The sequence below is a fragment of the Apodemus sylvaticus genome, chromosome 14 (genome assembly GCF_947179515.1).
Source record: "Apodemus sylvaticus chromosome 14, mApoSyl1.1, whole genome shotgun sequence".
Lineage (NCBI taxonomy): Eukaryota > Metazoa > Chordata > Mammalia > Rodentia > Muridae > Apodemus > Apodemus sylvaticus.
Window position 1 is genome coordinate 8,023,407 of NC_067485.1, and position 15,518 is coordinate 8,038,924.

A 15,518-nucleotide genomic window follows, 5' to 3' on the forward strand; every position below is an offset into this window, starting at 1 on the left:
CATTGATTTATTTATATTGTGGGGCTGGAGTTGGAAGGTGGGTGCACCTGCTTCTGCTTTCGTGTGGAGGTCAAAGGACAACTCTGGCCCCCATGGTTCCAGGGATGAATTTAACTGAAAGTATCTTTGTCCCCTGAGCCCTCTTGCTAGTGGCCCACATGCTGATTTTTAAAAAGTAGTTGTAAAATACCATATTTTGTTGAGAAATACTTATCTCTAAAGCACAAAGACCCCTTAACCACCTTGCCATTACCATACACCAGAAACATTCAGAAAATTCCTTACTATAAGTTAGTCAGTGCTTAGATTTCCCCAGGGAAAATATAAATGTTGCTTGGTACTTGTTTTTTTCCATGAGCTTTTATGGAAGAACACACACTACACATTTTTAAAGTTGAAAAGCCTGGAAAGTATGATTTATTTGTAGAACTATTACCAGAAAAGAACAAACAGTTTTTGGAGAAAACATACCCTTGAAAGTATTCCATGTTAAAAATGTCTGTTAGCTACTCCTGATCTCTCTGCTCATCACAAGTCACACTTAATCTATGTTAATGTGTTTCTTAAATTTATTTTTTATCAGTAGGCTTCCCTTTTCTCTCTTAAACTGGTTTCTTTCTCATACAGGAGTTTTAACTTTGTCTTTTGCTGATTGCATCCTTGCTATTAACAAATATTTCTTATTACGACAGTCTACACTGTCCATTAGCTGTAAGAGCATAGCCCAGTTTAGGTTTGTTTTGGCAAGAGCACAGCATCTGTGGTGCTGCAGTTTCTCTCCTGACACATCAGGAAGCATTGGGAAATGGCAGCCTTCCTGGTGAGTTTTCTTTTTTAATCTTAGCATGAATTGTGGTAAAGTGCTGGATGCTCTGGCTTGATCCAGCTCTCAGGAACGTGGTCCTCAGCCAGTTAACTGGTGGAGGGAGCCGCCGTGGATGAGTAGACGTGTGCCGTGAATCACTGACGAGGAGACAGAGCGTCACGTGTCACAGTCTAGAGAAGACGAGTGTTGCCAGATGGCGGCCGTGGGGTCATGTGTCTGAACCCTTGGTCCCTAGGTGGTGGAATAGTTTGAGAAGGAGTAGGAGGTGTAACCTCATTGGAGGAAATGTGTGACTCTGAAGTGTGAGAAGCCCCCCCCCCCCCAGTATGCTGTGAGTCGGCCTCGTGCACCGTGCACACGCCTGTTGGCCGGATGGATGCTGGACTACCTATTGCAATGGTCATAGCAGGACGGATTTTAACCTCGAACTGTTAACCCCAAGTGAACTGTTGTAAACTATAAATTGTCTTGGTCATGGTGTCTCTTATGATGGTGCTAGGACAGTAACTAAAACATTGTCTCTAGAGTAAAGCAGTCAGGTTAAACTAAATATCCACTGGGTTCTTAATTTTTCCTCTCTGAAATTCTACTTAATAAATTTAGCACAGGAAATCAGAACATCTATGCATGGAAAATAAAGTGCTTTATGCTTTTCAATCGCAGAAATCACTTCTCAAGAAGTTCAGTTGCTGCGGGCGGACAGAAGGGCAAGTCCTACTACACAATCACCTTCACTGTGAACTTCCCGCATAAAGACGACGTCTGCTACTTTGCCTATCACTATCCGTATACGTACTCAACTCTGCAGGTGAGAGGGCCCGACGGCAAACTTAGGAGTATTGTTTTGTATTGTGAGTAAGTATCAGGTAATTGGTAAAATTTGCTTCTGATTAAATATACTAATAGAATGTAGGCTGCATATCAGTAGAGGTGTAGTACTTGTCGGAAACATTACAGGTAGGAAGGGGATGATGACGAGGTCGCTCTGAGAGCCCAGAGATGCTCAGATGCTAAAGTGCTGGCGCCACAGCAGTGAAGGACCCCACTTTACACCTGGAGCACCCACAGAGTAGACCCAGATAGGATCCAGTGAGTGCCAGAGCGCAAGCAACTGGATCCTGGATGCTTGGCTCAGGTTCACCGAGAGGCCTTGTCTCAGGAAAGAGAGAGAAGGTGGAGAGGTAGCGAAGCAGCTAATGCTTGACACACATGTCAGCTTCTGTCTCCATTTATACGCACATGGGTGCATGCACGTGGCCCACTCCTGTGCACCCACAAATGAAAGAGAACTTACAGAAAGTGCTGGGAAGGAAAATTTTCATATTTCACATATCACTTGTAGAAACTGATACTTCTGCAACTTTCTGTAACAAATTTTAACTAACTGAGATTTCTATTTGCTTAACTAAAAGCACTTATAATATAAACATAAAGTTAATCTTTTAGAAACAAGTAGGTCATCTTGTAACAATAGGGAAATAAAGCCACATTTTGAGTCATTTTTAATTTTTCTGTAGGAAAATTAATATTTTGGCATAAGAGCCAGGTTCATCCTGTACTGAGACTCCACTCTCCAGAGTGTGTGAGAAAGCTGTGGCCTGTGAACGTTTGTGTTGTACACAGCAGATAACTGAATGGGGCAAGTGAATGGCTCGCTCCGGGAGGCTGGCTCTCTCAGCAGAGTGTCTGGCCTAATGTCAAGGGTGTGGAAGGGTCAGGAACAGAAGGAGTCCAGGGCAGCGCGAGGTGTGGAAGGAAGGTCTAGCCTGCAGCGTGAAGGAAAGGCTGGGCTGAGTGACAGCTCCAAGGCACGGTCGTTAGAATCACGGAACAATGTAAAAATCACACACATGTGTGTGCACATACACATCTACAAGTCACAAGAAATTGTTCATAATTTGTGGCTTGTAATTTTAGCTTGTGATTAATGTGACATTAGTTATAAGTCAAAAATTCTAAATTCTTTGAAAACCAAAAGCTTTTTTCATAGCTCAGATTGGCAGCAAAGCCTTAGCTGAATGTATGTGAACTTATGTAGAATATTGGTTCCACCCAGGGTGACTATCCTCCTGGTGTGGTGTGTAACTAGCAGGTGTCACCTCTTTCCTGTCCCTCACATGGTGATGATTGTGTTTTGTTTGGCATTGATGGTTATAGGTAAGCTTTAAGAATCAGACTTATTTCTAGTCCAATGGGTCTCTAGAGACATTGTTTTTATACATCAATAGGGAGTTTTAAAATGATTATATACTTTGCTTTTAAATTTTTGTCAAGATGCATCTTCAAAAATTGGAATCAGCACACAATCCTCAACAAATCTATTTTCGAAAAGACGTGCTGTGTGAAACCTTGTCTGGAAACAGCTGTCCTTTGGTGACCATAACAGCGATGCCCGAGTCCAATTATTATGAACATATCTGTCAGTTCAGTAAGTCTGTCTTCTTCTCTCAAAACCTCACACATTCTCACTTGTGTTTGCTTTCTGCATGTTTATAACAAATAATTCTAAGAGCAGCCATGATAAGATTTGGGTTTTTGTCTTGGTCTTGTGTCTGGCCGGAGATCTCCTCTGTGCCTCAGTTGCTCACTCTGGAAAGTGAGAGAGTCACTTGAGATTTCCTCTCAGGGTTGCTTTGATAGTCATAATTTTTAGCTCTTAATCTAGAAATCATGCTGAAGCTAAAATACAATAGTATTTTTAGAGTTCAGATATTTTGATAGCTAGCACTAAACAGCTACTGTTTTTCTCCACTATTTAAAGTCTAGAATTGCTGTGGCAGTGCAAAGAAGAACACAGTTCAACTTTTCATGAGAGAGCAAGTGTGCGCACATCAGAGAGAGACAGAGACAGATACGAATACCCTGTGTGGGTGTAGGGGTTGTGAGGTGTGTGGTGTTTGCTGATTGTGTTAAAGGCACAGTGACCTCTCTGTGTCACACCGGTCTCTGTGCTATTGTTTATACAGATTTAGATTAATATTTTCTTTTTCTCCGTGAGTTTATGAAACACAATTTTATACTTTAAACTTTCCTAGGTGCTATTCTTTGTAAAACTGTGTTTATCCTCGAGAACTAACCTTTTTCAAGTTACATTAATCTATAGAACGTGATCAAGTGTTCCCTGTGCTGGACATTATCACACTGCGTGTGTTCATGTTACAGACTGCTGCGCCTGGCAGCTCCCAGGCAGCTTTGTTGCTTTCTCTGTAGGGCCAGTGCAGAGTGTGTGTGTTGTGTGTGCACAGTAACTTTCCACTGGGATTCACAACCCAGAAGAGTTCTAGAGCCCCAAAGTGAAACACCACTCAAAGTTTTAGTAGCTGTTGATTTTAATTGAGCTTTTTTGTGTGCACTTTAGGAACTCGCCCTTACATTTTCTTGTCTGCTCGGGTACATCCTGGAGAAACTAATGCGAGCTGGGTCATGAAAGGAACACTGGAGTACCTCATGAGCGATAGCCCGACTGCCCAGAGCTTGCGGGAGTCTTACATTTTTAAAATTGTCCCCATGCTAAATCCAGACGGTGTCATCAATGGAAAGTAAGTTAAGCAGTGGTCGCAGGAGTGTCATAGGTTGGTGTAGTGGCTGTATTTAGTTTGCTGATCTAATAGTGTTCAAATCAATTCAAATAATGTGTTTGATGATTTTTTTTCTAGGAGAAAAACCAAATATCTGGAGGGTAATACATCAGACTTTTAAATGCATGTGTTAATGTTATGATTCCACGGGAATATAACTTTATAAAATCTTCGTTGAGTTGTCTTAGAAAGCTATGTCAGGATGTAAGCTTCTAGTACACACTCCCTGCTTCCTTTGTTGAGCGTGTTTCTATAGACTGGTGCTTGACAACACTATGAGGAAAGGAGAGTGTGTTTATACTTCTTCAAGACTACATAATTTTCATATATTTGCCTTTCTCACATAGTGTGTGTACAAAACAGCTAACTCACTAGCATACAGAGTTAGTGTAGCAAGTGGTTCCTATTTAGTCAAGAGGGAATGGGCTTATTAATAATACATTTTATACAGTACAGAAGAAAAGCCTAGAATTGACACTGGTTTTACAACTTACAAAAGTCTGTTTTAAATTTGAAATCACCATGGTTACATAAATGTGACATAGGATTCTCCGTGTAGTAGATGATGGATACACGTTTGCTTAGTGAGTATGATTCTGGGCCCTGTCTGCATTTCCTTGAATCCTTACTTTTGTTTTTCTGTCTCTGTGTGTGTAGTCACCGCTGCTCCTTAAGTGGAGAGGATTTGAACAGACAGTGGCAAAGTCCAAACCCAGAGTTACACCCCACGATTTACCACGCCAAGGGACTGCTGCAGTATCTGGCCGCAGTGAAGCGCTTACCTCTGGTATGTGGCTGGGCTTGCTGGCCTGTGTTCACATACATGTATTTACTGATCACGGCTTAGTGCATTTTAAGTTATATTTTTATATTAGCATACAGAGTGACATTCTTCACCATGAATCTTCACCCTTCTGTGTTCTTACACCTTGTTCTTCTTCCTGTCCCTACCCACTGCCTTTCCCCATCCTTGTTCCCACCCCTTGCTGGTTCTCTAACTTCCTCAACGGGTCCCCTGTTCTGCTATCTTATTGCCTGTGTGCCATTTCCCTATCTAGTTTTGTGACGTGTATGTGTATAAATTAGTTACACATCTATAAATGCAATTCTAAATCTAAGTTCCACATATATCCACATATATATACCAGTATTTGTTTTTCTGTATTTAGTTGATTGCATTTACTAAAATGATTTCTAGTTGCATCTGTTTTCACAGATGCATAAAATTCCTCATCTGGGTTAGAGTTGTGTGGTTGGATCATACAGTAGCTCTCAGTCGAGTTAGAGTTGTGTGGTTGGATCATACAGTAGCTCTAATTTTAGCTTTTTCTTTGAGGAATGTCCATACTGATTTCCATAGCTACTGCACACATTTATAGTTCTGAACAGTGAACAGTGTTCCTCTTCTGTCCATCCCTAGCAGTTTGGATTTTAATGATAGCTATCCTGGTTAGGGTGAGATAAAGCTCAGAGAAGCTTTGATTTACATTTCTCTGATGGCTAGGGATGTCAAATACTTTCTAAAAAACAACAACAACAAAATGACATTTATTTCTTTATCTTTGCATGTGTAAGGGATGGTGTACCTGTCCACAGTGCGGATATGGACATCCGGGACTGGTGGAGTTGTTTCTCTTCTCCCGCCTTCTGGGTTCCCAGACTGCTTTTCAAGTACTTATTAGCCATCTCTATTTATTCTTTGAGAACTATTCATTTTTGGTTCATTATGCTGCTTATTGAATGGGCCATTTTATTTTTTTAGTGTTTAATTAAAAAATGATTAGCCAAGCAGTGGTGGTACATACCTTTAATCCCAGCAGTTGGGAGGCAGAGGCAGGCAGATTTCTGAGTTTGAGACCAGCCTGGTCTACAGAGTGAGTTCCAGGATGACCAGAGCTACACAGAGAAAACCTGTCTTGAAAAAAAATATTTATAGTGTTTACATATTAATTATCAGATGTGTAGTTGGTAAATATCACCCCAACAACAACAACAACAAAACCAAAACCAAAACACAAACAGAAGATGTGGGGCTAGAAATATGGCTTAGTGATTAAGAGCATTTCCAGAGGATCCACTTTGATTGCCAAGTACAAATATGGCTGCTCAAAATGATCTGTAACTCTGGTTCTAAGGCATCCAATGTCTGCTGGCCTCTACAGTCAGCAGGTCACATCTGGTGTGTGTGTGTGTGTGTATGTGAGTATGTGTGTGTGTATGCATATGCAGGCAAAATATCCAGGTTTATTAAATGAAATATTTTTTAAAACATTTTAAAGAATAAAAAAGATGTATGTGTCTGTGTGAATGTTTGACACATGTTCATGTGCCTGAGCAGGTCTGACAAGGGCATGGGGCCCTTGGAGCTAGATTTATAGGTGGTTGTGAGCAGCCCAGGGTGGGAGCCAGGAATGTAGCCCAAGTCCCCTCAGAAGAAGAGCTGATACTTGTGAGCTTTCAGCCAGTCTTGAAGGGCTGCCAGGGATCATTTCCTGTGTCATGCAGGTACTGTAAATGTAATCCCATTTGCTAATTGGAATTTTCTCCTGTGCTACTTGTTTTTTTTTTTTTTAGAAAGGCCTTGCCTATACCTGCTCCTTGGGGTGCTTTCCTCTAGTATCTTAAAACCTTCAGGTCTTTGATGCGTTTGATGTATGCTGTGCTAGCTGTGAGATGCAGATGTGTGTCCAGATGTGGAGACCTAGGTTCTCCAGATCATTATTAAGAAGGTTATTTTTTTTCTACTTTTCTATTGCTCTGATAACATCATGATCCAGACCGTTTTAGAAGATAGTTTATGTGGGGCATAGAGATTGTGACAGCAGGCAGGCAGGCATGGCGCTGGAGTGGTGTCTGAGAGATCATGGGGACACAGTCATTAGTCAGAGCCCTAATTGGGAATGGTGTAGACTTTTGAAACCTCAAAGCTCACCTCCAGCTACACACCTTCTTCAATAAGGCCACACCTGTTAATATTTCCCAAACAGTTCTACCAACTGGGATCCAGTATTGTACTATTTTAGCCTATGGGGACTGTTTGCGTCTGTACTGTGTGACTTTGCCTCTGGTTGTAACTATGCATGTTTTGAGTCTTTAGTTCTATAGTTTTTCTGCCTGTATTTATGCCTGTGCCACACCCAGTTTATGTCCATAGATCTCTGCTTCCGGCTTGGCTTTTCTGTAAGGATTGGCTGATCTGTTTAGAGTCATTTTGTGTTTCCATATGGATTTTAGGGTTGGTCTTGTTTCTCTGAAGACTGAGAGTGCATTGACCCTGTAGATCACTCTTGGTGCTGTGTTCACTCTCACAGTGTGAATTCTGTCAGCCCGTGACATGGATGTCCATGCATTTCACAGTATGAACTCTGTCAGCCCGTGACATGGATGTCCGTGCATCTCACACTGTAAACTCTGTCAGCCTGTGACATGGATGCCTGGGCTTCTCACAGTGTGAACTCTGTCAGCCTGTGACATGGATGTCCGTGCATCTCACACTGTGAACTCTGTCAGCCCGTGACATGGATGTCCGGGCTTCTCACAGTGTGAACTCTGTCAGCCTGTGACATGGATGTCCGTGCATCTCACAGTGTGAACTCTGTCAGCCCGTGACATGGATGTCCGGGCTTCTCACAGTGTGAACTCTGTCAGCCCGTGACATGGATGTCCATGCATCTCACACTGTGAACTCTGTCAGCCTGTGACATGGATGTCCGGGCTTCTCACAGTGTGAACTCTGTCAGCCTGTGACATGATGTCCATGCATCTCACAGTGTGAATTCTGTCAGCCTGTGACATGACGTCCGTGCATCTCACACTGTGAACTCTGTCAGCCTGTGACATGACGTCCATGCATCTCACACTGTGAACTCTGTCAGCTTGTGACATGATGTCCATGCATCTCACAGTGTCTTTCACATTTTCACAGTCTCACAAGTTTTCATGTAGCGGCTTTCCTCTCCTTGGTCAGGCTTATTTCTAGGCATTTATTATTTCATAATAAAATGAGTGGGGTTGTTTCCTTCTCATTCTCTTGACAAACTCTTTATTGACCCCCAGGTCAGTGCTGACTCCTGCTCTGTCTTTGTGCACATTGATGGTGCTGGCATGTGGCCGCAAGTCATAGGCGGATTCTAGTAGGCTCTGGGATCTTCCAAGTACAGGAGAAGGTTTCTGGTTTTGTTTTTATTTTTGCAAATAGGAACATTTTGACTTCTTTTCCTACTTGTGTGCTGTCTCTCTCTTTTTATCGTTTCAACCAAAGCCCAGAGCACAATTGGAGAAAGTGGGCACCCTTGCCTTGTTCCAGATTTTGGAGGAAATGCTCTCAGTTTCCCCTATTTAGTGTAATATTGATTGCAGGCTTGTGTTATACAGCCTAATGGTGTTGCTATTCCTAGTTTCTTTAGATTCTTTGTGAAGGGAAGTTGGGCCTGCTGAAGGCTTTGTCTGTGCAATTTCTGTCTCCAAGCCATTTATTTATGTGCCATATGACTCTTACTGACTCGTGTGCATTCAACCAACCTGCACAGGATGAGACCCGCTCAGTCTTGATGGCTGATCACAACATGGTCTTGAGTTTGTTTTGTAAGGCTTTTATTGATCATTTTTGCAAGTGTGTTCATCTGGAAACTGGCCTCCAGGAGTTTGTACCTGTTTGTGATGCTGAGCCCTGTTTGGTGTGGTGGTGGTGCTGGCTTTCTAGAATGGGGTTGGCTCTGTTCCTGCCTCTTTGTTTTGGAAGATTATGAGTTCTTCTGTAAAGGTATGATAGAATTGACAGTGAACTATCCAGTCTATGTTGCAATATATTTTTGAAATTACTGCTTCAATTTCAATTATTGTAATTCTGTTTAAGTTGTTTGTATTGTCTCAGTGTAATTTTGTTAGGTCATATGTGTCACAGGATGTGTCCATTTCTTCTAGGTTTTCTAGCTTATATAGGATTCTCTTTTCATTGGAATCTACAGTATTGTCTGTCTTCCATCTCTTTTGACCCTGCCTGCTGTTCTCCCTCTGCTCTGGTGGGTAGAGGGCATTTACATTTAAGGTTGCTAATGAGATAGTTTATTAGTTGCTCTAATTTTGCTGCCTTTGCCCTGGTTGTTTGGATTAATATTTCTTCTGTACTCTTCTGGCACATGGAGTTGACTGGTTACTGTGTTGGAAATGAAGACTTCTTCATCTCTCCTGCCGTGCAGGAGAAACCTGTGTTCTCATGACTGTGACACTGTCTTCTTCCTCTGCGTAGTGTTCTCTCGTGTCATCTTGGTGGTCATGAGCTGCCACATTACATTAGTTTGTGTTTGTCATAAACATCTTTGTTTACCCCTCGCTTTAACAAAGATAGCTTTTCTGCACAGAGCAGTCTCACTTGGTAGTTGCTTTTAAGGTTTTAAATGTATCACAGGGTTGCTGGTAAGACTGGCTGTTCTTCCAGCGCTTCTGTCTGTGAAGGTGAAGGATACTTTCCTTTCTGCTCTTACCATTGCGATTGTGTTGTATTGTCAATGTCTTCACTGACTATAGTAAGTATTGGGGAAGTTCTCTGTTCATGTGTCTTTGGGGCTCCAAATGTTTCTTGTGTTTGAAAGTTGATTTCCCAAAGTTCGGGAATTTTCCATTCTAATTCTATTGGACAGAGTCTGTGCCTGGGTGTTTGTGTCCGCTCCTTCCCTCCCCTGCAGACCTAGTCCCAGGATCATGTATTCCTGTTTCGATGAGTTGAGCTCGTTCTGATTGTTGTCCCACTGAAGCTCGAACACAGCATCTTGTAAGCTTGTAAACCCTCCATTCTCCATGCTTTCTTACACTTGGGCGAGTCTGTTGTTGTGGCTTTCTCCCGTGAGTCTTGTTTTGAGTCTCTGAGCTTTCCATTTTTAACATAGCATCTCCCCTAAATGTCAGTTTCCTTACGGGCTTTCTCAGGCATGCTGCTGTTGTCTCAGTGGTCTGGCTCTGTGTACTGCTGCCGTGATGTTCTTCTCCAGGCAACAAGCTGAACTTTCCTGCTGTTGGGGCCTCTTTATGCCTGTGCTCACTTTTACCAGCATTTGGAATCTTCACCCGGTGTCCTGTGTATTCCAGTATCTGTGAACTCGGGAATGCAGGAGCTGGGATCTTTTCGAGGAGTTCTGTTGCAAGTGTTCCCTTGTTGGGTTTCTCTGCTGTACTTTGAGGTCTGTTGGTTTGGATGGATCTTCTGGTTTCAGCAGTGGGGATCCTTTTATTGTTCATTTTACCCTTGAAGGCTAAGTCCCCAGTCTCATTCATCCAGACAAAAGCCAGCTGCCATCTCAGTAACAACATATACTTAGAAATTATTTAGTATAAGTGTGGAAATAGTCAATGAATGAAATAATAGAAGGAGACAGGTGGGCAAAGAGGAGAAGCAATGCTAAAGGCAAGAAAGAGGCAGAGAGTAAAAGTTAGCAAGAGATTAAGGAAAGATTAAGGAAACAGGAGGGGGCTTCTCAATTACAAGAGAATTAAAGATCAAAAGTAGTTAAGTGTAAGAAGGCAATAAGAAATACATGAGTTGAAGTCAGCGCTGCAGAGTACAGCAAAAGGGCGGTAGAGGAGAGCCCTGCCCAGTGGGGAGAAGCCAGATGAGAGGGCCCGTGGATGGGACCAGCAGTGAAACAGTTAAAGGTAGTGCTGTATGTGTGTGCTGCCCCCTCCGGGCCCCCCACCCCCCATACATACAGTGATGGATGCATGTACTGCTCCTGTGTACACACAGTGATGTATGTGTGTGCTGCCCCTGTGTACACACAGTGAGGGATGTATGTACTGCTCCTGTGTACACACAGTAACATATGTGTGTGCTGCTCCTCTCTACAGACAGTGACATATGTGTGTGTTGCCCTTGTGTACACACAGTGACATATGTGTGTGTTGCCCCTGGGTACACACAGTGATGTATGTTTGTGCTGCTCCTGTGTACACACAGTGAAGGATGCATGTGCTGCCCCTGTGTACACACAGTGATGAATGTGCATGCTGCTCCTGTGTATATAGAAGGGTAGGCCTTGCAAGAGGACAAAAGGAAGATCCCAAGAGTAAGAAGACCTGCTGTCGGAGCTACTTCTGCCTGGGTTCTTAGGAACTGGAGACTGCCAGGTCCATGGGTAGAAGCAGGAGCTGAACTGCACACGCCTATCTTTTTCATGTGATTTATGCTGCTGCTGCGTCTGTATTGGGTGAATGCTGGTCCCCAGAGCTATCCTCAGTGTGGGAGTGTTCCTTCTTGTTGAACCAGGGGCCTCTGCTGGCCACATTTAGCTTTGCATCCCTGTGGAAGAGCCTCCTGAGGTTTCCAAATCCTGTTTTTTGGGGGGCGGCACAGTGGTGGTGGTGTCTGTTTGGCTCAGGGATGTCTCGTAAATGCCTGAGGATTTGCCTGCCTGTGTGAAGCAGTCACAGCACTGGGACCTGTGCCTTTAGGCTTCGAGGACTTTCTGATACTAACCATGCTACCGAGGGCTGCTAGACAGGAAGTACGCCCTGGAACTTCTCCAGCTCTATATCACTGAACAGCAGACCCGGGCTGCACCTGCTGGCCTGGGGCTCAGAGCTGTCAAATTCCAGGTTATTCTCAATGAATGATGTGCTTCTGGGCACTGAGTGCACTGCTCTCTCTGCCAGCCTGTCCCTGACCTTGCTGCTTCAGCCGTCCCCTTCAGCTGTTCACTCTCCGTCCTTCTGTCCACATATCCTCTCTGCTTCCACAGTTGTAGCTGGTTGTTGGTCTCAGGTGCAGAGGTAGCTCAGTTTTAAAGTTCAGATTTGGTCTTAGGATGTCTTTGGCTGCTATCCTCTGAATCTCATGTTATGGTATGTGACAAGTAGTTTCTAGCCACCACTGACCTGTTTGCCAAAGGAATCAGCATCTCACCAAAACCCTTGACTAGAGTTGAGGGTTGAGGGTCATGGGTTGGGTATTTATTTTGCCCTCTGCTTCTCACATTTTTCCTGCCCTTCCCAATATCTTCCCCTTACATGCTTTGTAGATTTCTCTGTGGGATGCCTTCTCTGTCTCTTATGGACTCACACATAGGCAGCCTCTAGCCTTAATCTTCCTGGAATCCTGTGATTTAGTACTTTATATGTTATTTTCTGATTATAAAAGCTAGCTGTTAATTTCAAAATCCTTTCTGTTACCTTTTTCAGTGATTATAGTATCAAGTTAGTGATGTATTCTTGTTGTTTAGAATTTGTATTAACCTTTTACTTTTTGTTTATGAATATTAATGGTAGGTCATGTGCTTCAGACTTTAACCTGTTGTGTGACCAGCACAAGGCAATAGCATATTTCACCACAGTATACGTATGTTCCTTTGAAACCCAAGCCCCAGGGTACAGCACAAGCACAGCTGGAATGCTGTGGACCGCCACTGGGCTTCATACAGTGTCTGTCCTCACCAGTTTTGATTAGAATGTTCCTTTTTTTTATATTAGTGTCTAAATTATCTAATCATGCATTCAGGAGGAGAAAAATGGAGGAGTGAAATTAACATGTTATTTTTCATATTTAAAAGTTTTGTGAATATTTTCTCATGAAAGCATTTTCATGTTCTTTTAAATTAGTTAGATATTTTAACAGCTGTTTGAGGCTGTACTGACTGTATCTGCATACCTGATATGGAGTCACATTCATTGTAAGTGTTGAGTAGGAGATAAAGAATCGTAGAGCTTGAGAATTTATCAATTTGAACATTAATTATAAATCCTTACCCAAATGGGGTTTTATTTCTTACTAAATTGATGGGTCTTTTAAATGAAATGACTAAAAGAGACATCTTGATTGGCTTGATATTATCTGTATATATTGGTAGTATATGAATGTGAAGATCCAAAATTTTATTTTGGCAACAGGTTTGTTTTAATTTATCCTAAAGTTACTACAGTAAAATCACAGTAAAGCACTCTTTTACAACCGTGAATGCAAAAACCCATAACTGCTTATGGGGAAAATTATTTTAGACATAGAATGAAACTACAAATTTAGACCTCACAGAGTGGGGTTAGCATTACCCAGCTTGCTGAACATTTTATGTGAACATACTGGACCAACAAATGTGTCTTTTGAGATGTACTATGTGTAGATCCAAGGCTTTAATTGCTAAAATATATGATCTCTTTAAGGTTTACTGTGATTACCATGGCCATTCTCGAAAAAAGAATGTATTCATGTATGGCTGCAGCATCAAAGAGACGGTGTGGCACACCCATGACAACGCGGCTTCGTGTGATGTTGTGGAAGACATGGGATACAGGGTAATTACTGCTCATGGCTCACACACATTTGAATTTGAAGTGCATGTAAGCCATAGGGAACATTAGTACACGTGAGTTGGTCAGACGTGACACATCTTTCCTTTCTGTTTCAGAGCTTGTGTCCCCTGGCTTGCTTTCTCAGTGATCTTGCTCTCTGTCTGGATAGGTTTTTGTATGTGGGATAGGCAAGTAACTTCCTTTTGCACATGGATACCAGTTATGTGTGTGTGTGTGTGTGTGTGTGTGTGTGTATCTGTGTTCTATGCTCATGTGCATTGGGGTGGTGGTGGGGTTGCGGTCCCTGCGTTGGTTTTTGTTGTTTGTGGATCTCTCATTTGTCTGTTCTGTCTGTTTCTTTCCCTTGTGTATTCTAGGATATTCATTTGTAGATTATTGTTGAGATCTGAATCAGAGTAGTGTGGAATCTAAATTAAGTTTGAGAATGCTTAAGAGCATTTGTATTCATGACCTTTGTTTATCTATTTGGTTGTGTCTTATTTTCTTAATAAAATTCCTTTACATAGGTGGGATATTTTATTAGTTTTAGTCCTAATACTTCTGAATCTAATTGCAGTTGGGATTAAAAATTTTTCCCTCACATGTCTGCTGCCTCCAAGTAGATCACTGATTGCTTGTAGGAAATTAGTAGTTCTCTCAGGAGAAATTGCTGTGCGTTTTATGATCCTTCTAAAGGGTTACAAGTGCATATTCCCTCTTAGCTCTCAGGGTTGTGAAGTAAGACGGTGCTACACGTTGACAGGATCTGATCTCTGCCTCATAATGACCTGTCCAGGAGGCTACTGGGCAGTAACTTCCAAAAAATATATTTGAAAGTTTTATGTGTGGATGTTTTACCTGCAGGTGTGTCTGTGCACTGGGTGTGTGCAGTGCCTGCAGAGGTCAAGAAGGAGGGCATCAGAAACCCTAAAACTGGAGTTACAGACAACTGGGAGCTGCTGTATGGGTTCTGGGAACTAAACTCAGGTCCTCTGAAAGCACAGGAAATGTTCTTAACTGTTGAGCTGTCTCTCCAGTCCCCGGAAGATAGTCTTAGGATTTCACAGTCTGAAAAAGAAGGCAGCATAAGGAAATGAATCCCAGAGACGTGGCCTGTAACAGCAGCAAGGGAGAACTGCAGAACATGTGGTGTCCGCCCGATGTGTGAGCGCGCAGTGGGCAGTGTGGCCTTTAGGTGGCTCGCCGTCGTATTAGAGCAGGCCTCACTAAGTAAGCTCTTAGCCAGGGTGCCCTCTCTCCATCCTCCTCTAGCTGCACGGAAGCTTGATGTCTGTTGGCCATTTTTTTCAGGTCATCATATTTAAATTCATCTCCATTATCTTTATCAGTTAAATGAGACTCTGTGCGGTTTAGTTTTACTGTATGAGAACACCTACCTGTACTTGTTGAACAGTCTCTTATAGGTGGTCATTTGAATAGGATTACCACACTCCCCACAATATAGATGAGCCAGTTGGTGCTCAAAATGCCATGAGCAGTGCCGCTGTCTGTGCACACCCTCTGTCTGTCCTGCAGCATCTCTCCTGAGAAGACAGAGCCTTGACATGTTAATTCATGTAGTGACAGAAGTGAAGTGTGTTTCCATGTTTGCTCAGTACACATCCTTTGGAAATACTCTCCTTCGTATTTCTGGCTCTTATACTGTTTATCAATTATTGCTGTCTTAAAAATAACTCATTATATGCATTACAAACAGATTTTCTAATTTTTCTGTTTTGAATTATTTAAAACTGATATTTGTTGCTTCCCCCCCCCCCCCGCCCCTTTTTTGATGGCATTGGGTTAGAACTCAGGGCGTCCTGCATGATAAACAGGTGTTG

General features: G+C 42.5%; 1 protein-coding gene across 15 annotated transcripts in view; it reads left to right on the forward strand.

Moving 5' to 3' along the window:
• Agtpbp1 (ATP/GTP binding carboxypeptidase 1) overlaps nucleotides 1-15,518 on the forward strand; it is a 150,544-nt gene that overhangs the window by 119,100 nt on the left and 15,926 nt on the right. For 14 of the 15 annotated variants that reach the window (XR_007973180.1, XR_007973179.1, XM_052156209.1 and 11 more), the window contains 5 exons: nucleotides 1,490-1,634; nucleotides 3,101-3,254; nucleotides 4,185-4,365; nucleotides 5,062-5,191; nucleotides 13,549-13,680. Coding sequence is in view for 13 of the 15 variants with exons in the window: in XM_052156209.1 (XP_052012169.1) it covers nucleotides 1,490-1,634; nucleotides 3,101-3,254; nucleotides 4,185-4,365; nucleotides 5,062-5,191; nucleotides 13,549-13,680 (742 nt within the window). In the remaining 2 variants the exon portion in view is untranslated. The remainder of the gene's footprint in view (nucleotides 1-1,489; nucleotides 1,635-3,100; nucleotides 3,255-4,184; nucleotides 4,366-5,061; nucleotides 5,192-13,548; nucleotides 13,681-15,518) is intronic. The other variant, XM_052156217.1, reaches the window with a different exon arrangement.